The 22,474-nt window shown below is 42.6% G+C and overlaps 1 protein-coding gene across 1 annotated transcript in view; it reads right to left on the reverse strand.

Annotated features, from left to right (window-relative positions):
* LOC306934372 (netrin receptor UNC5C-like) overlaps positions 1-22,474 on the reverse strand; it is a gene marked incomplete at its 5' end in the record, with an annotated part of 288,396 nt that overhangs the window by 103,922 nt on the left and 162,000 nt on the right. The window contains one exon of the mRNA XM_079516941.1: positions 12,298-12,401. Within this exon, the coding sequence (XP_079373067.1) occupies positions 12,298-12,401 (104 nt within the window). The remainder of the gene's footprint in view (positions 1-12,297; positions 12,402-22,474) is intronic.

Raw genomic sequence — 22,474 nt, forward strand, 5'->3', positions numbered from 1 at the left:
GCCAGGGTATAACTGGCTCTCAATGGTGACGTAATAAAGATGTGTTTCAGTGTCGGGTGGATTAAAGGTAATGCCCCTATGTATACATGTATGTAATCTGACACCAATGCCATATCAAGCACAAATGAATCATTACGTCATACGCTGCCATGGGACATACGCAACGGAGCACCGGACAAAAAACATTACTTGCACGCTCTGCTTGCGCAAGTAAAGACATACAGTAGGCAAACTGTAAGGTAAACTGCCAGCCAATTAATCCTGCAATAAGGTGGAGATGGAGGACAGAAAAACAGCCTGAGAAGTGAGAATGGGGTGACATAATGAATCTCTTACTTTCCTACCCACATTTCTCTCTCATTCTCTCTGTCTGTTTGAGCCTTGGGTGTTCTCTCTGTCTGACACCCCGGTACACCGCACTGGGGTCGGATAGTAGCTAATTTGATTTCCTATTTTAACCCTGTTCTCTCATGCATGATTCCCTTTCTCGTGTGCATTACACTATAGGGGAACCACACATGAGAACAGTATATAACCTATAATAATACACAGTGTAATCTTCCACATCTTGCCGTGGAACTTACTGCATCTATCTAAGGAGCGGTCTCACTCAGCAGTTGACATTAAACACAACATAAGAGAGACAAGAAGTTATTACAGACTTTTATGCTAATACAGCTTACTTTATGCATAGGGGCTCAGATAGAGCCTCTCGCTCCATCGGTAGGTGGGGATTCTTTGGCACGGCTGAAATCGACTATCAAACCCTCAGTAACCAGAAAACCAGATTTAGAAAGTCCTTATCTGGCAGTGCAGCCTTCGCAAAGTGCTATAGTGCAGTTTCCCTGGCGTGCAAGGAAATTAAATTATGTCTCTTTATCCATTCATGGGGGGGGGTTAAAAAATGAAAATAAAGCAAAGAAGATGAATAATGATCTGAATTGTAGATGATGTACTTTGCTGTAGACTGTAGTTGTTTAAAGCCCTCTGGGAGTAGCAGTAACGATCTGTGCACTTTCAAAAACAATGTTTACATCAGTTACACATTGTGAATGAATGGATAAAATCATGTGCAGGCAGTTTACCTGCAGCGTGCTGCTATAATGGAACATAATGTTGTGTGACAGTCTGTGACAGACATGTTTACCGCTGACACTGAACACTAATGCATCAAATAGAATGGACGAGTTGACCTTTCATTGAACAAGTGACTGTGTGGTGATGGGAAGGTCACAGCCAGGTTCAAAACTAGAAAGCTATTTGGCACGGCAATGCAATACAGTAGGATTCCTCAGTGCACATTTATTTTGGCCTATTTTCCCCATTTTCTCCCAATTTAGTTGTTGTACCACAAAACATTTTCAGATGGGGGTCCGTGGCCAAATATATATCATTTTGGGGGTCCTTGGCACAAAAAAGTTTGAGAACTGCTAATTTAGAAGGCATAGCATGGGTTAAAATAAAAAAATGTCCTCCCTGTAAACACTGCCAATTGTGTTTGTTCAAATGCACTGCGTAAGATTCAAATCCCTATAGTCTCCATGGACATGGATGGTAGAATTTGCATTTGTCTTTCTTTGCTGTCCCAGACAGTGAACAACATAATATGGGCTACCATAACATGAACTGCAAAGATGGAACAACTTTGGCTTTATACCATACAGCCAGTTTCATTTGGTTACATGTGAGCAACATGTAGCCCATGGGCCAAACCCAATCTGGCCGGGGACATCCTCAAATGACGACAAATTATGTTGTTTTGAAGCACAAACAAAGGCTTTCTGGCCTGGAAAATAGCCCATTGTTATGCAATCTGCCAAGTCTACCAAATTCATGCAGAACAAACTTCAGCACTATGTGTCTCAAGTTTATATTCAGTTGTCCAATATGTGGCCCCTCACTCACAAAGTCAGTATGGACCTCTGGGGGGGGAAAAGCCTACCCCTAAATTACCACTCAGCATTTTAGATAAAGCACCGTCTGAATACAAGACCCTGTGAACAACAATCCAGAATATATTTCTCCACACAGTACAGTATAGCAGCATGGCCTATGACATTAGCCAAATCCTCACTTTGCTCAGTGACCCCACCCTCTGTGCAGTGTTTCTGTGGCCTCCACCTTCTCTTTCAGAAGGGCATAAACACCCAGACAGCCTGGTGAGGAGTAACCAACCCCCTCCCTCCTAAACCCACAGCTTCGTTCCCAGAACTCACTAGTACATACAGAGTACAGACGTGGCTCTTGTAATCATTGCAACGACATCAACAGAGACAACATATTAAGGATGTTTTTGAGTGGTGTAAACCACTCCAACAACTGGCTTTGTACCCGTGTCTGTTCGTACCAAAAAAATCACACCCGTGTGAACTGAGTGGTGTAAGGTTTTATATAGCATGATCAGCTGTGGTCTGACGTAATGTCTGACGTAATGAAATAAGGTAAGGTATTATGTAGCCTGATCAGCTCTGATCTGACGTAATGAAATCACACCCGGATGTGATTTCACAACTGGCTTTTTTTGTGCAGAAAAAATGAGCATGGTTGCTACGGTCATCCAGTTCACCCGGGTGTGATTTAATTACGTCAGAAATTATTTTGAACATAGCAACCATGCTCATTTTTTTCTGCACACAAAAGCCAGTTGTAGGAGTGGTTTACACCACTCAAAAAGCTATGTACCGGACTTTTCAAGATGGCGGCAAGCTAGACGGACGTGTGTCTCAACTCCGCAGCTTGTTACAAATTATTTAACAAAAAAAACAGACTAATGGAAAAGTGAGCAGTTTTATTTAAGCAACCTGATGATGAATAACAAAAGAATGCCCAAACGAGGTGGCAAAAATCAAGCCAAGTTGAGCTTTGGTTCTGCTGGGTCCAAGGAAAGCGGGGAAGCTAATGCTAGCAACATGGCTGGGGCTGAGAGCTCGGGAGCTGAGATGGAAGACACGGGCCGTCGCTCAGAGAGTGCAAGTTGCTCTATTCTCGAGGCTATCAAGGAGATGAAATCCGAATTCTCACAAAAGTTAGATTCAGTCATGTCGGCGATTGAAGGTATGAAGAAAGAGGTCGGAGATTGCAAAGAACGAGTCAAGGGTGCGGAGACTCGCATCTCTGGCACTGAGGACATTGTTGCTAGCTTACAGGCTAAGGTCCAGGACCTGGAAAAGAAGTACAAGCAAATGGAGCTAAAGGTTCTGAGCGGAGAAACAAGGTCCAGAAGATCCAATGTGAGATTGGTAAATTTGCCAGAGAAGACAGAGGGTTCTGATGCTTGTGACTTTCTCGAGCAGTGGCTGGTAAAAACATTGGACTTAACGTCGAAGCTAACCATTGAAGTGGCCCACAGGATTGGGCCGAGAAGAGAAGACAACGCTCCTCCGAGGACTCTCATCATGAAATTCCTGGACAATAGAGACAAGGTGATGGTGATGAGGGCTGCTCGAACCAAGGGCCAAATCAAGCACGGGGATACATCTATAAAACTTTATCCCGATTTAACCGATGAGGTGCGCAAGCAGCAAAAAGTTTTTGACTCGGTCCGACAAAAACTTCGAGAGATCCCTGGGCTACGTCAAGGAATAATGTTTCCAGCTAGGTTATTGGTAACATATAAAAACAAAACTCAGTCCTTTGACAAACCAGCGGACGTGGATGACTTTATTCGACGAATAAAAGACGTGTCTGGAGCAGTCAGCAGTGGAGCCGCGGAGAAGTGAGGATGTGAGGTAGGCTGGCTAGCTAGCTAGCCCAAGGCAGCTAAACCAACACGGGGCACAGAACTTTTTATATATCCCTTTAATGTATTTTTTTCTATACAGTAAACCGTGATATAATTTTGATATGTTCAGATCATAGTTGTGCTCGGCACGCGATATTATTTTATACTGAGGTGTACTCTGAATGACGTTAAATGTTTTGGTTTTGGTGTCTCGATTTGTTTTGAATGATATGCTAGCTTGTTGTTATCTTGGAGCTACTGTTAGCTGAAGGCTAATATGTTGGGGGCCGTGGGGGTTCTTTTTTTCTCCCCGTCTTTGTTTATGGTTCAGGCTGATGTTTTTTTTTTGGTTGGGGAAGCTTTATATTATTATTATCCTATAACTAGATCGTGTGGTTTGTACTTATTATAGTAATTGGGGCTAAATGATGACACTATAGTACCGTGTCGGCACGGGACTCAATTTCCCATGATGCATCTGGGTCCCGGTTTTGTATTTCAGTTCCGGATCATTGTACAGACCTAACGGTCATCTTAATTTTGAGGGAGCACCACTGCTGGTACCCTCCGGTACTACACCCGGATTTATAGTATAGCATTTTGTGTAGTGTCCCCTGCCACAGGGCTTTCATGGCACAACTTTGAAGGGATAGATTGCAGAATAGTGTACTCTTTTGGTACACATTTATATTTCGTTTTACATTAAATACACAATCTAAATTTAAAAGAAGGCAATGGGTGGGGGGGGGGGGGGATTTAATAAAACCAGGAAAACTATGTTTTTGGATAGTTCACTACTAAGGGTTGTGTGTGCACATGTATGTGTATGCATGCATGTGCGTGTATGTGCATGTGTATATACAGTATTATTATACAAAAAATAATTTATTAAAAAATAAAGTATAATTATATTATATATTTAAAAAAAAAAAAAAAGAGAGATGGGGGAAGGGAAAAGATTGAACATCGGTTGTAAAAAAAAATATATATATTTTTTTTTTATTTTTTTTTATTTTTCTGCTCAAGGTCTAATACTATGGTTTAAATTCTGTTTTCACTTATATTGGGGGAGGGAGAGTTTATCACGAGGCGAATGGTGATGCTGGGTCATTCCTCACATTGTGTGGAGTGGTCTTTAACCTTTTTGAAGTGGGAAGCAGGGGGGGGGGGGCAAGCCTACTCGATGGGCTCAGGGGTTTTGGGGTTTTTGTTTTTCAGGCTCACTGTCGCAGCCTTTGTTTTCATGTTATGTGTTTATTTGTTTGTTGAAGGCACTGCTCTAAATTCAGGTTCAGAAAAGTCATTTGAGATATGTGATTATGGCTAGAGAATTGGAGGTTAAATTCACTTCATGGAATTGTAGGGGTTTACAAAAAATCAAAAAGGTTAAGCAGGTGATGGGAAGGTTAAAAGATATCCACTCGAGTATTGTCTTTCTCCAGGAAACGCATTTGATACTGAATGAGGATATTAGGATTAGGAAAAGATGGCGAGGGGAGGTGTTTTCAGCACCTTTCACTTCCCAGGCTAGGGGGGTCATGACTCTTATACACAAATCTATCCCATTTAATGTTACTAAGGTAATTGCCGATAAAATGGGGCGATATTTGATAATTCAAGGTAATCTTTTTGCAGAGTGTCTTATTTTGGTAAATATCTACGCACCGAACAATGATGACCCAAAGTTTTTCAGTAACTTATTTATATTATTGACATCTCTTGGGGGTCATTATCTGATAGCGGGGGACTGGAATGTGACCCCTAATCCTACTGAAGATAGATCTACTCATTCAGACAAAACTCACTCTAAAAGTAGGGAAGTTATTCACCAGTTTTCCAAAGACTTAAATCTTAGAGACATATGGAGAGATAGAAACCCTGGTGTATCTGCATACTCATGCTATTCTAGTACATACAAAACGTACAGTAGAATTGATTTATTTCTGGTTTCTGCAAGTCTTGTAAATAGAGTTAAGGACTGTGTGTATGATAGTATCCTAATTTCAGATCATGCTCCTAATAGTTTGATTTATGTAGACCCAGGTCGGATGCGGGACCCCCCTAAGTGGAGGTTTGAGCAGAGATGGCTCCAGGACCCTGAGCTGATAACTTTTTTGGAAGAACAAATAGACACCTATTTTGCTACAAATACGGATGAAACATCGGCAACTATAAGGTGGGAAGCATTTAAGGCTTTTATTAGGGGACAGATTATAAATTTTACGAGCTCCAAAACAAAGAAAAACAAACAAAAAGTTATATTACTGGAATCAAAAATTAAAGCTATGGAAGGTTCTTACTTTAAGAAGCCTTGTCCTAAATTACATCAGGAAATATTATTATTACGTGCACAATATAATGAAATATCCGCTTCCAAAGCAGCAGCTAATTTGTTAAAGCTCAAACAAACTATCTTTGACCAGGGTGAGAAGTCTGGCAGGGTTCTAGCCTGGCGCATTAAACAAATGCAAACTGAAAGAGCAATCAACATGTTAAAAAATGATGTTGGGGAGACGATAGAAGACCCTATCCAAATTTGCGAGGCATTTAGAGATTATTATGGTAAATTATATAGCTCCGAGACAAATCAAGAAGATGTAGTTGAGAGCTCCTTTTTGGATGGAATTAATATTCCTAAAATTCGAGAGGAAGACAGTAAAAAGTTGGGGGCAGATGTGAGTATTGGTGAGATTTTGGAGGCAATGAGTAATATGAAGTCTGGAAAAGCTGCAGGGCCTGATGGTCTGCCGATAGACATTTATAAAAGATTTGCGGGCAGATTGGCGAAACCCCTCTTGGACATGTATACTGAATCTTTTGAAGAGGGAGTATTGCCTCCCACTTTGAGAGGAGCCCTCATTATACTTTTGCCAAAACCTGGTAAATCAAACGATAGATGCGAAAATATGCGTCCAATCAGCCTCTTAAATTCTGATCTTAAGATACTTTGCAAAATACTTGCAAAGAGACTAGAACTTATCCTACCTGAAATTATAGATGAGGACCAGAATGGGTTCATGGTGGCCCGCCAGGGTTTTCACAATGTAAGGAGAGTATTGGATTTATTGCATGTCCAGGAGGGGGCGCCAGATACAGCCTTTTTATCTCTCGATGGGGAAAAAGCTTTCGACCGCGTAGAGTGGCCGTTTCTATTCGAGCTTCTTGGTCGATTTGGCTTGGGGGAGAACTTTTGTAAATGGGTAAGACTGTTGTATAACGATCCATATGCAGAAATACTAACCAACAATAATATATCTAGACCGATTAGGATCCATAGAGGCTGTAGACAGGGATGCCCTTTATCACCACTCTTATTTTTGATCGCAATTGAACCATTTGCAATTGCTGTAAGGGAACATACACTAATTACAGGTATTAATATAGAAAATCTAGAGCACCGCATATCTTTATATGCTGATGATGTAATATTATTCCTGAAAAATTTGGAGATATCTGTCCCAGCTATTCTGGATCTAATAACATCGTATGGTCGCATATCTGGCTACAAAGTAAACAACTCTAAGTCATCCATTATGCTTCTGAACTCGGAAGAAAGATCAAACCCTCCCGGTCATGTTCGTCACTTCAGACCAGTAAATGCCTTTACTTATTTGGGAATCCAAATCGTGCCAAGGCTGGAAGAGGTTGTGAATGCCAATTATAACCCAATTTTAGCCACAATCGAAAATTCAATTAATAGATGGTCAAGTCTTTCAATATCTTTGATCGGCAGAATTAATATACTCAAAATGAATGTACTTCCCAAGCTATTGTATTTATTTCAGAACGTACCCTTGTCACCTCCACCAAACTTCTTTTCTAGAACCAGGAAATTGTTTACCAACTTTATTTGGAACAATAGACGTCCTAGACTTAGATTGTCCTTACTTTATCTACCCTATGATAGGGGAGGATTACAGTGTCCTAACTTGCTGTGGTATTTTTGGGCAGCTCAATTGAGAACACTAATGTTCTACTTTACAACGGATGCGGCGCCGGCATGGAAAGATGTGGAATCAAGCTCCTTGAAGTTACCACTCCCCCTTTATATTTACTCAGATACTTATAAAAACCTAAAAAGAATTACAAGCAATCCTATAGTTAAAACAATGATTGAAGTCTGGCATGAGGTTAATATATTTTTGGGAGAACATCCACGTCTCTCTCGCTTCAGCCCAATATGGGGTAATAATCAATTTGTGCCAGGTAGAGCTGATGGGGGGTTTAAATTGTGGGCTGATAGGGGAATAGGTCAATTAAGGGATGTATTTGAGAGGGGTCGGGGGAGTATGCTCTCGTTTGAGGAACTGGTCATTAAATATGATATCCCTCGCAAACACTTCTTTAAATATCTGCAACTGAGGGACTTTATTAGAACTAATCTGGGGCAATCCATGCTGGCCCCATCCATGTCTGTGCTGGAGAAAGCTTTGGTTAATGACCCATTCGGAAGGGGGTTAATATCAGATTTCTACGCCCTATTGGTTGACTTTTCTCCGGAATCCTCGGAAGATAGGCTTAATGCCTGGAGAACAGATATTCAGGAGGATTTAACAGTGGAACAATGGAGTACGGCTTGTGCACAAGCTCAATCCCAGACTGGGAATACTCGTCTAAAACTTCTACAATACAATTGGCTTATGAGAGTGTACATTACACCAGTTAAACTTAATAAGTATAATTGTAATATTCCAGATGTATGCACCAGATGCGGTGAAGATAGAGGCACATTGTTCCACTGTCTATGGTCCTGTCCAAAATTGATTGAGTTTTGGGGGAAGGTCGGGCAGGAAATACAGAAGATTTTGTCAATAAATATTGTACCAGAACCAAAGTTCTTCCTGCTCGGTCTATATCCGGAGGGACACAAGATAAAGCGTAATGAACAAATGTTTATAGATATATGTCTTTTACAAGCTAAGAGAGTGATAGCATTGACCTGGAAGAGGCCGGACAAACCAAGTATTACACAGTGGTTCAGAGAATTGTCTTTATGTCTACCTTTGGAAAAGATTGCATACATTCTTAAGGACAAACAAGAAATGTTTCAGGAGGTGTGGGGCCGTTTTATGAGATACATAAAGAACAATAATTTGTCACATCTAATGGATGGAGCTGAAGAGGAGTAGTGCTGTTGTTGTTGTTGTTTTTTGTTTTGTTTTGTTGTTTTTGGTTATTGTTGTTTTGCTTTCTTTATATCAGTAATTGTCTTGTACTGTTCATTGTTGTTTTTTGTATATGTGTATTGTCATTTGTGTGTAAAAAGGAAAATAAATATATTGTTGAAAAAAAAAAAAAAAAAAGCTATGTACCCGTGTCTGTCCGTACCAAAAAAAAATCACACCCGTGTGAACTGAGTGGTGTAAGGTCTTATATAGACTGATCACCTGTGGTCTGACGTATTGTCTGACGTAATGAAATCACACCCGTGTGAACTGGGTGACCATAGCAACCGTGCTCATTTTTTGAGCACAGACAGACAGACAGACTAACAAAGCCAGTTGTAGGAGTGGTTTACACCACTCAAAAATGAGCACGGTTGCTATGATTTCATTACGTCAGACATTACGTCAGACCACTGCTGATCAGTCTATATAAGACCTTACACCACTCAGTTCACACGGGTGTGATTGTTTTAGTCAAAGAAGAAGAACATACTGTATCATAGCAGAGGCTTTGCTAATTGCAGTACGACACATGTGGATTATAGCCTTGAATGTGAGTGTCTGTTTCTATATCAGGCACACACACAAAACGTAAACTGCGGGAGAGTTTAACACAAAAATGCTATTAGAACCCACTTCCACTATTACCACAAGGCTGTACTGTAAGCCACACTAATCCAAACACTTTGAAAGCCATGACCATAGAGGTAATTCCAAAAAAATACAAGTGAAACATTTTCTCATGCATTAGAACATCTGTACTGTACAGTTTTGAACTGCATCAGTCGTTCTGAATGGGTTTTTCTCTGTCTCTGTCTCACTGAGCCTTCCGCTTGTCGTAGTAAATACAGTATAAACCCTTAACACATGATTTCTTAATGGGCGCTAGAGAGGGTGATTTAGTGCACTATTAGTTTGTACACGCTGTTGGGCCCCTGAAGACAGAAACAGATTGTCCTTTATTTATAGGTTGTGATTCAATATTTACATATATATGTTTTTCTGTTGCTGTATAAGTGCGAGGTTGCCATAGCAGGCTATTTGTTTGCACTCGTTTGTTATTACTGTCATGTCTAGAATGTGGTCTCTAAGTGGACTGCATTAACATGCAATGTGACCTGTGACATGACCACTTAAAGATTGCATCTGTCTTCAGTTTCACTTTATACCCTGATGAGGACTATCTTAGTCGGAACACGCCAGTGAATACATGATTTAATATAGGATCATTATTTTATAATAATCAGAGTGCCTCAGATCATTTTTCCGACTGCCATCCAGCCTTCCATTATAAGTAAGGTGGACAGTCATGTTTTTTTAATTCTCACTTTGGTATTTCAAATTGGTTTTCAGGGCACTTAAAATCTAGGTTTGAACTGTGGATGTCAAGTGGTAGTCTACCTCTGCTTCCACGTGATCATTTCTGAAAAATAGGATTTAGTTGTTCTGTCAAACTCTCCAGACAACAAATCGACAGTAATGGAATTCTACAGTACACAACAAAGGTCAGCCTTGAACGCGTACCATCCTTTTATGCTAACTGTGAAATTATTCAAATCACATTGCTGTGTTTTTCCTTTGATGTTTATGAAGGGCATAGGTAACAGTCTAACAGAGAACATTATATTGCTCCGACTGCATTAATCAGAAACATTTTCAACAAATCAGTGTTGAAAGATGATTGTTTTCCAAATCTTGTTACTTTTCTGTCTTGAGATTAATGTTTTCTTTTGGGATAAAAGTGGCATTAAAGCTGTATCTGCTGCAGCCTGCAACCCTGTCACATTATACACTTTATCTTGAATAGACCTTTTTAATGTCGTACACAGACTGCTGTATCTCTGTCTTTAATGTCGTACACAGACTGCTGTATCTCTGTGTTTAATGTCGTACACAGACTGCTGTATCTCTGTCTTTAATGTCGTACACAGACTGCTGTATCTCTGTCTTTAATGTCGTACACAGACTGCTGTATCTCTGTGTTTAATGTCCTACACAGACTGCTGTATCTCTGTGTTTAATGTCGTACACAGACTGCTGTATCTCTGTGTTTAATGTCGTACACAGACTGCTGTATCTCTGTCTTTAATGTCGTACACAGACAGCTGTATCTCTGTCTTTTAATGTTTACAGTTTAAAGACAACAACGTAGCTCGTCATTCCAGAATTGAATTCTACAGTACGTGTGTTCTAACCCTTCGCATCTGTTGCTGTAGTGTTAGCAATGGCTTATCTACACAACATTGCCTGCTGCCTCTGTGGAGACTCAGACTGGGACAGTCAGGTGGCTGCTCTGTGTGCTGCTTTGTTCTCTTGTGTATCCCCATGTAAAAACGGCATGGTGTTGGGTCACAGCATGCATGGTGTGACCATCAGTGGTGGTGCTGAACCATTCACCAATCGATGCATTTAGAGCGATGTGTGCTGTCCAAGCTTCCTAGCAAGCACGGTCAGAACCTGGACGTATTAGTGATGTCTCGATTGGGGCCAGATCAAGTCAAACCAAGACTAGTCAGATCTGGCCCAGAATCACCTGATTTCAACCAACATAAATTCTGCCCACTAAGACGGACGTCCCTGGATGAATCAGAGAGTGTCCGATCGAGGCCAGATCAACTTAAGTCATATCGGGTGGCACGGTGGCACAGTTGGTAGGGCTGTCGCCTCACAGCTAGAAGGTCCTGGGTTCGATTCCCGCTGGGGACACTGTGTGCGCTGGGGGCGTGTTCCCTCCTCCGCGTCATCAGTGCCCATACCCGAGGCGGGGTTGGCGAAAGGGCCTTTCTGTGTGGAGTTTGCATGTTATCCCTGTGTCCCCTAGGGTAGGTACCCTCACAAAAAACATGCAGTAATCCTGGTCTCTAAACTACCTCCCCATGGCCAGCCAGGGCGCCTGTTGGAGGGGAAAGGAATTGGTCGGAATAACGTGTCCCTTAACTTCCTTCCACACGCTATGTCTGGCCGGGGAAAATCCCCCTGTCAGCAGCTTGGACTCCTCATGCATAGAAGGAAGCATGAGGTCAGTCTGCTATATTATTTCAACTGGTGAAGATCCTTCTTCCTTGAAATGACGTAAAGATCATTCCCATATGGGCTGTGATCTGGCCTAGTCCTGAACGTCACCGGGGGACGTCATCATGACGTCATTTGGCTTGCTGGGTTGGCTTGTTGCTTACGTGGCTCCATGTTTATGATAGGATATTAGAAGGGCCTCTCAAGGGCGCTGTCTCCCCATCTGTGTATTTGTGTGTCAGTAGTGTGGCAACTCGCTCACAAAGTACTGTGAGCCCGGCGCTGGAAATACAAATTATAGTCTATCTAGGTAGGACAACTATAAATTGACTCCCTGAAACTTTATGAAAGACTCATCTCACTTTCACATGAGCTCAGGGAGAAATGTTAAGAACGTACCTCTGCAGCCGGTATGCCCTCGGGAGGGCGACACTGTAACAGCACCTCCTGTTCCAGTGACACTTCTTTTCCTAGTGGTTCCTGTTCAAATGACTTCTTCAGGTCTGCAGGAGAGAAACAAAGAAGGGGCAATATTTGTGAGTTAAAATAAATTAGTAATTAGTAAGCCTATGGCATAATACAGTTGTAGAATTTGCTATATCAGCTGTGATTTTGCGGTCCATACCGCAATTGATAATTGCCATGATAATTCTACATACAAATACAGTGGGTAGACACACTTTACACATAAAGACAAAGTTATCTATGTTATGTGAGATAGAAGAGGAAAAGTAGTAAATGTAATGAGTGTAATATGTACACATGCTGAAACTTCACATGATAACCAAGAGCTATTGCCAACAAATGATAAAATTAAAAAAAAAGATTCATTCATTTCCTGGCAAAGTAGGATGACACAATGAGCATCGCTAAGGAGGTGTATGCCCGGCCATTTTGGAGAGAGCCTGTGATTCTGAATTAAGGAAGGCCATTTTGGGTGGAACCACCCTGTCATTGTGCGATTGAAGGCGCTTTGGCCTCTGCAGGGATAATTTAACGCTCATTTTCCAAGGCGACAATGACATGGTAATTATGGAGCCGCTGGTTAAAGTCAGTCATGCATACATTGGCTTCTCTCTCCAGTCTGTCAGCTCAAAAAATGTAAACAAGGAAAAACACTTGGCTAGATATTCTTAACCATTGACTAATGCACACACATTACCACACAGCATAGAGAGATGCTGAGGGGAAAGGGAGAGAAAACCACAGATGCCACCAATGTGAACTTTACTTTTAGACTACTACTGTACTTAACTGTGTTGCTTGATGAAAATACAGATTGTCAATGTAAAAAAAAATGTCTTTGTTGTTGCACGTTGAATAAACATTACTTGTAGAGCAACATGGCCATGAGATTAAGTACAACATATACTTAAACTTTAGACTGAAGATATACACCCCAGACATAGACCTTTTATTCTGTCATGGTACTGGTAATACAAACAGTTACATTTATGCTTTATGTCCATTTGCTGTTTTCTACACTAAGCACATTGTAGTTATTTGTGCTTGGCATGCCCATCTCTCCGTCCTCTCTGCTTGGGTGAAGCCTGTTATTTTGCCCTTCGGTTCCATTCCGCATTGACTTGCCAGGGAAGTGTTGGGTTGCTGCCCGCCAGCGAGACATGCGAGAACTCGGCCGGGCCAAAGACATTGAACGATTCACATTAATAGCCCAGCGTGCTGTGATAAATGACAGTATTACAAAAGCAGAAAGGGATCGTGTTGCTTATTTATCACAGAAGAATTCAGCGAGCGGACTGATTCAATAAAAGCTAAATCCATCCACGCCTGCTGTAGTGGACTTGAAGGCAAGTTAGTTGGAAGCTGAGATGAGAAGATGGTGAAAGAGAGAGTGTTAGAGGGAGGGAGGGAGCACAAGGCAGGAAATGGAGGGCAATATTGCTTTGCGGCCTTGGCATTGTGGGTAAGTGCATTTGACAAGTGAATGCACATGCAAGGCCGGGCAGTGCTGTAGACTGGAATAGGACTTGACTTGAGACCTGTTCTGGGAGATTTATAAACTTGACTAAGAGTTAAGGGCCATTTACACCAAGCACGATACCGCGATAACGATAATTATGTGAGCGTCCATATACTGTACATGAACGATAACAAAACTACCACTGATTCCGACTGTGAGTGAAACCAATTGCATCCCAAATGCATTGAATGGGATTAGTATTTGAATGACAAGTGTATAGTGGGCAAATATGATGTACATTTGTTTGTTCTAGTGGTAGCACCAATTGTTGTGCACACACATACTTACATATAGTCCTGTGCAGAATTTATATAATGTACCAAGAAACTTGAGAAAGTATGAGGGCTGGATCTAATCTGTTTATTTCACAGTCTGTCTGTCTGTCTGTCTGTCTGTCTGTCTGTCTGTCTGTCTGCTTCTTCCCCTCTTTCTCATCTTCATTGTTCTGGAATAACTTGTCATCTCACTTGAATGAATAAATATTTTCCACTCCCCTCTCTTTCCATCTTGGAATGCTTCTATAAGAAAAGTATTCTGTCTCATATTTCCTCTCAAACCTTTTCTGTCATTCTCCATGAACTCCCATCTCTACCCGACTCCCAATGCACCAACCTATTTGCCCACTCCCCTCCACCTCTCTTTCATAGCCCAATCGCTAGATAATAGCCCACCAGTGGGCTTCTGCATTCACATACAGTACGTATAACATACTGTATAATGCCCTGTTATAGCAACTGCGCTGAACAGATGTTAAAACCATTAGCACGCTGCAGAGAAAATACGCCATAAAACGGTGTATCCAGAGAGAGAGAGAGGGGGAGAGAGAGAGTTAGCAGGTGACTATATTTATGAAGCCGATCAGCCGATCTTGATGGATTCCTAAGAGGAAGCACATGTACGGTAGGGAGTGATGGGGGGAGTGACAAGGAAAAAAAGAGAGACAGAGCGAGAGAGGAAAAACAGGGAGAGAGGAAAATGTTTTCTTTTCAAACTGCCAGGTGCTCATACAAACTTAAAAAAAGAATTTCAATGAGATTTCATTCCAAGGACCAGCAAACCTTTTGCCCTTTCTATCCTTTCAAAAAGTGTAGGACGCCATGGGAGGAGGGTTAAGGTGAGACTGAGTGGGCAGCTGGAGAGTATTGAAAGGCATACTGTGGAACACCGATTACAGCCGACAAAGGACAAACTAGATGTTGGGAGAGAAAAAAAGATGGACACACAGACAGTACACAGTGCAGATGCACATACATGTACAATATAATCCTCAGTTAACTCGCATGCACACGCACGCACGCACGCACGCACGCACACACGCACACACGCACACACACACACACACACACACACACACACACACACACACACAATCACAAAATGCAGATTATTAGTCCACGACTGACATTCAAACTTGTCTCACTATGAAATAGAACACTAGAGAAAATTCATACGGTTGCAATTAGCTTCACAACCAGCATAATGTAGGTTCAGACATTTGAATGATGTCACTGACTGCACTAGACTAGATGATACACTGGCTCGACTGGAGTCTTCACAATGCACAGTAGTCTAATAAGCAACATGGAGAAGAAGATATCTCGGCTTGTATCATCCCTCTGATCGTATTTACAGTACAAATACCATCAATATAGAATTTGTCAAAGTTTTTAAAGGAAACTTCACAGAGTTCCATCCTAAATTCCACTGATGAGTGGGTGAGTGAGGAGATCAATCATATAGTGTGGAAAATGAAGCCTGTCTTCTGTGTATTTCTCCATGAAATGATGCCGTCAAACGCGCTTTTTCAAGTCACTGGGCATGCATTTCTTTCCCTGTCAATATCTTGTGGAGAAATACACAGAAGTCATTTTGGCACACTGTATTATTGATCTCACAGAAGAACAATGGGATTTAGGTTGAAAATAGATGATGTTTAATACTTTCAAAGCATACTTATTTACACACACATCAACAGTGGGTGCTGGCCTGCTGGGCCAAGGTAGAGTCCCTACACCATGTTCAACAGTGAGTGCTGGCCTGCTGGGCCAAGGTAGAGTCCCTACACCATGTTCAACAGTGGGTGCTGCTGGCCTGCTGGGCCAAGGTAGAGTCCCTACACCACGTTCAACAGTGGGTGCTGGCATGCTGGGCAAAGGTAGAGTCCCTACACCATGTTCAACAGTGGGTGCTGGCCTGCTGGGCCAAGGTAGAGTCCCTACACCATGTTCAACAGTGGGTGCTGGCCTGCTGGGCCAAGGTAGAGTCCCTACACCATGTTCAACAGTGGGTGCTGGCCTGCTAGGCCAAGGTAGAGTCCCTACACCATGTTCAACAGTGGGTGCTGGCCTGCTGGGCCAAGGTAGAGTCCCTACACCATGTTCAACAGTGGGTGCTGGCCTGCTGGGCCAAGGTAGAGTCCCTACACCATGTTCAACAGTGGGTGCTGGCCTGCTGGGCCAAGGTAGAGTCCCTACACCATGTTCAACAGTGGGTGCTGGCCTGCTGGGCCAAGGTAGAGTCCCTACACCATGTTCAACAGTGGGTGCTGGCCTGCTGGGCCAAGGTAGAGTCTCTACACCATGTTCAACAGTGGGTGCTGGCCTGCTGGGCCACGGTAGAGTCCCTACACCATGTTCCAGGCAAAGGATTTACTTTATTCTTTGTGACGTTTCGATCTCACCAGATCTCCATCAGGTCAGTATGATGAAGATCCCTTTAGTTTGACAAAATGAGTGTACATTGACAATGATAGTCTTTACATGTGTCTGTTTTGTTTGCACACGTGTGCGTATACACACTGTACAGTACAGTATATGCGGCTGCAGGTGTGCAATTATACACACCTGTGTTAATTTAACCCTGGGAGCGTACAAATAGAGCCGAAAGCACCCATCATTTTACAGTGTGTACGTGTGTGAGAGAGCTGTAGCATGACTGAGTCAGTAGAGGTGTCTGAGGGATCATAAAACTAAGCAGCGTGACCAAGTAGGAATGATGGATCACCCCGATACCGCACACCGGAACACACACATTCTCTACAACATGTTAACACTGAGCATGTCTCAATGCTACGCAGAAAATGCTTTGTGTTCATTTAACCCTGAGAGTTACTGTACATTAACACTGGTGATTTTACAGAGTGTACCCTAATCAAACACACCGTTGACTTGAGTTCACAACCCAGTGCACTGTGAAATCAGGAGTGTTCATTTTGTGATCTAGTATAAAGATTAAACAAAAATGGTTAATTTGGTTCCATTTGTACAATCTCATTTGTACAATTTTACTATGCATCCTTGAGGCGCCATTAGATTTCCATTACTGGTTATAAATATTTGTTGAATGTATCAAATGCTCAGTATTTAAATCTTTCCTGTTGTCAGAGTCTTCAGTTGATTCTATGTATCGGTTGATTTTTGGTTTCCATATCAAGTACCCAAATGTCACAACAGCTTAGAGGCAGCAGCAGGCAGTGTATTGAAATCACTTTTACTTAGCATTGAGGTCATGTTTTCTTCCCCCTTCAGTTGGAAATACGGCTGGCCTGGTAGACCGGTGTGGTTTCCAATTCCCTGACACATACAGTACGTTAGTCATTTAAACATCCGTTAAAGCTGCAATCCAGAACTAATCTTTAATAATGAATCAAAGGTTATTTTAACCAATATGTAAGCCTAAAGTATATTAATACAATATAGCACATCTGCAGTGGTGGTGGGCTTCTTACTCTTACATTGAGAAATGTAGACCCTGGTATTGGGTAGTACACTGACTGGTTACTCTTACATTGAGAAATGTAGACCCTGGTGTTGGGTAGTACACTGACTGGTTACTCTTACATTGAGAAATGTAGACCCTGGTGTTGGGTAGTACACTGACTGGTTACTCTTACATTGAGAAATGTAGACCCTGGTGTTGGGTAGTACACTGACTCTTACATTGAGAAATGTAGACCCTGGTGTCGGGTAGTACACTGACTGGTTACTCTTACATTGATAAATGTAGACCCTGGTGTTGGGTAGTACACTGACAAATAGTACCGCCTGAAGCTCATGCACACAATGTCTCCCACCTCTTGCATGAGTGTAGGACATGAAAGTTACGTATTGCAGCTTTAACTCATGCTAATTATTTAACGTAAGAGATCCAAAAGTGTGAACATAACTGACTAAGATTTTTTTATACTTTACACATCCCTCCGCAGTTTGTAAAGGTGGTTGCACACTGGTGCGTATTTTCACTGCGTTTTGCAAATCCGAAAGTAGTCTATCACTAGCTGTCACCAACACCCCACTAGACCCCACTACAGCTGTCACCAACACCCCACTAGACCCCACTACAGCTGTCACCAACACCCCACTAGACCCCACTACAGCCTAGGAAAAAGGATAAAATAATAAAAAGATTAAAAAACCCCGAAAAAACGTTATATATATAAAAAAAGAAATATTCGGCGGCAGTGTGCAAACGTGATTGATATAAAGTGAGGCCGATTTTTTAGATTTTCTTTTTACGTCCTCCAAAATTGGCTCCGATATTCGGCCGAAAAAACGCACCAGTGTGCAAACACCTTAACAGAACTTTTTCACCTTGTGGAGTATTTTGGAGAGAGTTTGCACCGACAGCAGTCTCTTTACTCTGGTCTAGTTTACCAAGACATAGTGTAACTCTCTTCCACGAGAGGACAAAATGTGTGTGTGTGTGTGTGTATATATGTGTGTGTGTGTGTGTGTGTGTGTGTGTGTGTGTGTGTGTGTGTGTGTGTGTGTGTGTGTGTGTGTCCCCGCATGTGCATGCGCGCATGTTAACCTTGTGTCATTTTTTGCTTGCTTAGTTCCCAGGTGTACTCTTTATCACCTCATCTGTCAGTATACACACTCACAAATAGACCCGGAGTCACGCCCTTCAGATGGATGTTTTTTTAATGCTGAACCTGTTGATTCAAAGTCACTCCGAACATATTTTGTCAGAGTTGTCACCTTACAATACCGAGCGATGACAGAGAAGGTGGAGGAGAGCAACGAACAGAAAATGTGAGGGAGGGAGGGAGGGAGGGAGGGAGGGAGAGGGAGAAGGAACAGGGAATGGAAAGAAAGCAACGCAGGCAAAAAGAAGATACATACGGAGGATGACAGACAGCAAGTATGGTGGAGGTGGGGTGGGTGTAAACCTGATTTATAGTTGGTTGCATGCCGGTGGCGGTGTCGTGCACTGAAAATAGCCGTTCTACAAGCTCACACAGTGTCGCATCACAAACGTGTTGTGAGCTTGTAAATCGGCTATTGCCTGTGCGCGACCAAGTATAAATAAGGCACAAGGGTGAAAGCGAGGGAAGGAGCCAGCGTGAGGTTGGAGGTTGGCAGCACGCTGTCTGTAGAAGCTCTCCATTTTCCAGTACAAAAACCACCTGCTTGCACATACCCATCAGTCTCTCTATTTATAGTCGTCTGCCTCTAAATCATCCACTTGCCTTGACACCGCCTGTGAGTCTGACTTCTATCATCTCGACTTATCCGTCTCACGTCTTTGACATCCAGCTAGCAATCCATCACGCCTCCCGGCCATGAATATGCTTTTCATGGCTGTCCCCTTTATCAAGCTGCTGATCTCATTCAAAAAGACAAGGAGAGACTGACAATGCCTCTTGCCTTGCCAAAGTGTCATACATTTTAACATCGACCGTATAAAACAAATCTTGCACGTCAGTCAGGAAACCACTCTCACCCAAAGGCACCGTCCCGCCCTAAACAAAAAAGACATTCCCCCACCCCACACCACCCCACCCCCCAACAACATTCAGATGGCATTGAATGTGACAATATCTGGCACTGTGCCATTTGCGACACCTTTCAAATTCCAAACACCGTTCTGTTCTCCTATAAACAACCTGTATTCCTAATTTCCCAATAGACACTGCACTGAAAAGTATGTGTATTCTATTTATGATCAGATAAACAGCGGTAGGTGTTGTTGGCAGTGTTATTCGAGGACGTGGGAGGAGTGTGACTGAGGCTGCATGGTAACTTGTGAATACTGTCGGTCCTTGAGGGGTCTGGCAGCCTGAACGGAGCATGATGGCTTATTATGGGAGTAATGACCCAGATTTAGGTGTAATTGCTCCACATGGCTACCCCCTGACATACACACCACCACAGACACGCAACCTAGGGCTGGGCCATATCACGTTTTTTGTTTTGTTTTTCTTTTACTTTTGCCTCGATTGCGATGAATGAACAATTTTTCTTTTTTTAAGAGAAAATAGCAGACGTGTGCACAAAATAGCAGACGTGCGTGATGAAACACGTTGTGAGCTTGTAGATCGGACACACACACACACGCACACACGCACGCACACAGACACAGGTGCATGTGTTTGGTCCGACGCACTAACAGTCCGATAGGTATTAGTCCCTATACCCAAAACCCAAGCCTAACCTCAGAGAAAGCCAGGCGTTAGTTTTAACCTGCCACAGGTTAGTTTTAACCTGCCACACATGTCGGAAGCCACGGGTGAGTTTTAACCTGCCACGATTTAGTTGTAACCGCCCAAATGCCTGTCGTACTGTTAGTATGTCTAACCAACGAATCCACCCCCCCCCCCACACACACAACCCTAAGGGACAGACAGTAGGCTGACAGGAAATGGGGAGAGAGATGGGGGGGTGACATGCAGTAAAGGCCGTTGGGATCGGAAGTCGAACCCATGGCACACTGCCAGACTGGATTACCAGCCAAGGTGCCTGGACCGCTGAGCCACGGCCCAGGCCTACCCTACCTCATTGACAGACAATCCAACCAATCATAGGAGCTATTTTCTGTCCTTAATTAGTAAGGGAGTTGCTGAAATGAAGAGTTGGCACAGAGAGACTGAGAATGAAATTAAACAAGATTAAAGTGCAAACTGCTTAAGGGATGTAGAGGCACAGCTTTCAGACTGTGTGTGTGTGTGTGTGTGTGTGTGTGTGTGTGTGTGTGTGTGTGCATTATAGTGACAGAAGAAGACAGCAGTGGGTGAGAGACACAGAGATGACTAGTTTGTGAGACTGTGTGCGTGCGTGCGTGCGTGCGTGCGTGCGTGCGTGCGTGCGTGCGTGCGTGCATGTGTGTCCAAAGGAGACGTACAGAGGAGGCACAGCTGCATCATAACAACTGAATGACCCCACTTCATTACCAAACTGCAGTCAATAAAACACAGACAGAAGTTCACCAGGGAACCGTTGTGGAACGTAATTAAATAATACAATGAGTTGATGTGGGCATCTATTCAGAATGACCCTATGTTACAGACACATTCTGTCGCGTTCTCTCTCTCCCCCTCTGTGTCTCTCTCTCTCTCTCTCTCTCATGTTCCCTCTACCTCGCTCTCTCATGCCCACATTATTATTGTCCTCTCCCTCCTTCCCTCTCAGCCTCTCTTGCTTCCACCCACCCTAGCCTGAGAGTGAGGGCACTCTCTCCATACACAAGACTGTTTCTTCCAAAGCACCAAACTGTTATTATGTTTGCGGTTTAGCTCGCCGCCTCCGGCACCTCTACATAAGCACATTTCAGTGCAATTATCCAAAATGGGTGTCTCTGCCTGCATGCTTCCTGTGCCAAATCATAGCACTCTTCCCCCATAGCGGAACTGCTCAGGCAATAAAGACGTAAGCCGAGATGCTTTGGGAGAAAATAGCTCAGAAAACACACCTCACGCAGCCTCTGTGAGCATAATTTGGACTTTTAATTTCCCCCTGCACATGCACACAGCGCAATGGAAATGAGTCAGCTTCTGGCTTGGTAAAGCAAAAATGATTGAGACCAATGGTGTTTCTAGCATCGTTTAAGATTAGAGGTTTGGGGCCCCTGTAGGGGATAAGCCTCTAGAGAGGGGGTCTGAGGGCAATCAGGGCATGCCGTAAGAAATGTTCTGAATTTGATATGTTAAATACGTAAATCCGAAGCACTCTGGGAGTAACTAAAGGAGATAAACATGCCTAATATTTATTATTTTATGTTAAGTTGTCTTAACTATAATAATTTATTATTTATTTGATATCTCCTTAATTGAATTATTAAAGGACTGCTAAATAGCAGTAGTTAAATAAATAAATCTGCATTTTTGAAGCACTTGAAATGCAACTATCTTGAAGTGTTGGCTTATAATCACAATGTCATAATTACACACGCCAGACATAATAGAACAAAATGAAGTGTCTGACCACACTGAAGTCTTGCGAAGCAAACTGCAGCAGCAATGTGAAAACTAATGAAATGTCATCCCACAATAGTGGAGAACAATGGGACCAACAATGGGGGGGAATGCATGTGCTTTTCTTCCATTTAACCACACAACTATTAATGAGGTCAGACACTGTGATTAGGCCTGGGTTGCATTGCACGTGGCATTGCAATTAAGTCCACAAGTGTTTAATAGCGTTAAGGTCAAAACGATGTGCAGGCCAGTCAAGTTCTCCCTCACTCATCTCATAAAGCATTGGTGGGGGAGTGTGTGGGCATGGAGTCTGGAGAAATGTGTCACAATTTGGCAGTAGTGAAATAGTGTTGTAGCCTATGTTTCTTTTGCATTTTGTTGTCATACTTTTTTTTTAT

This window comes from Electrona antarctica, assembly GCF_951216825.1.
Source record: "Electrona antarctica genome assembly, chromosome: 12".
NCBI classification, from domain to species: Eukaryota; Metazoa; Chordata; class Actinopteri; order Myctophiformes; family Myctophidae; genus Electrona; species Electrona antarctica.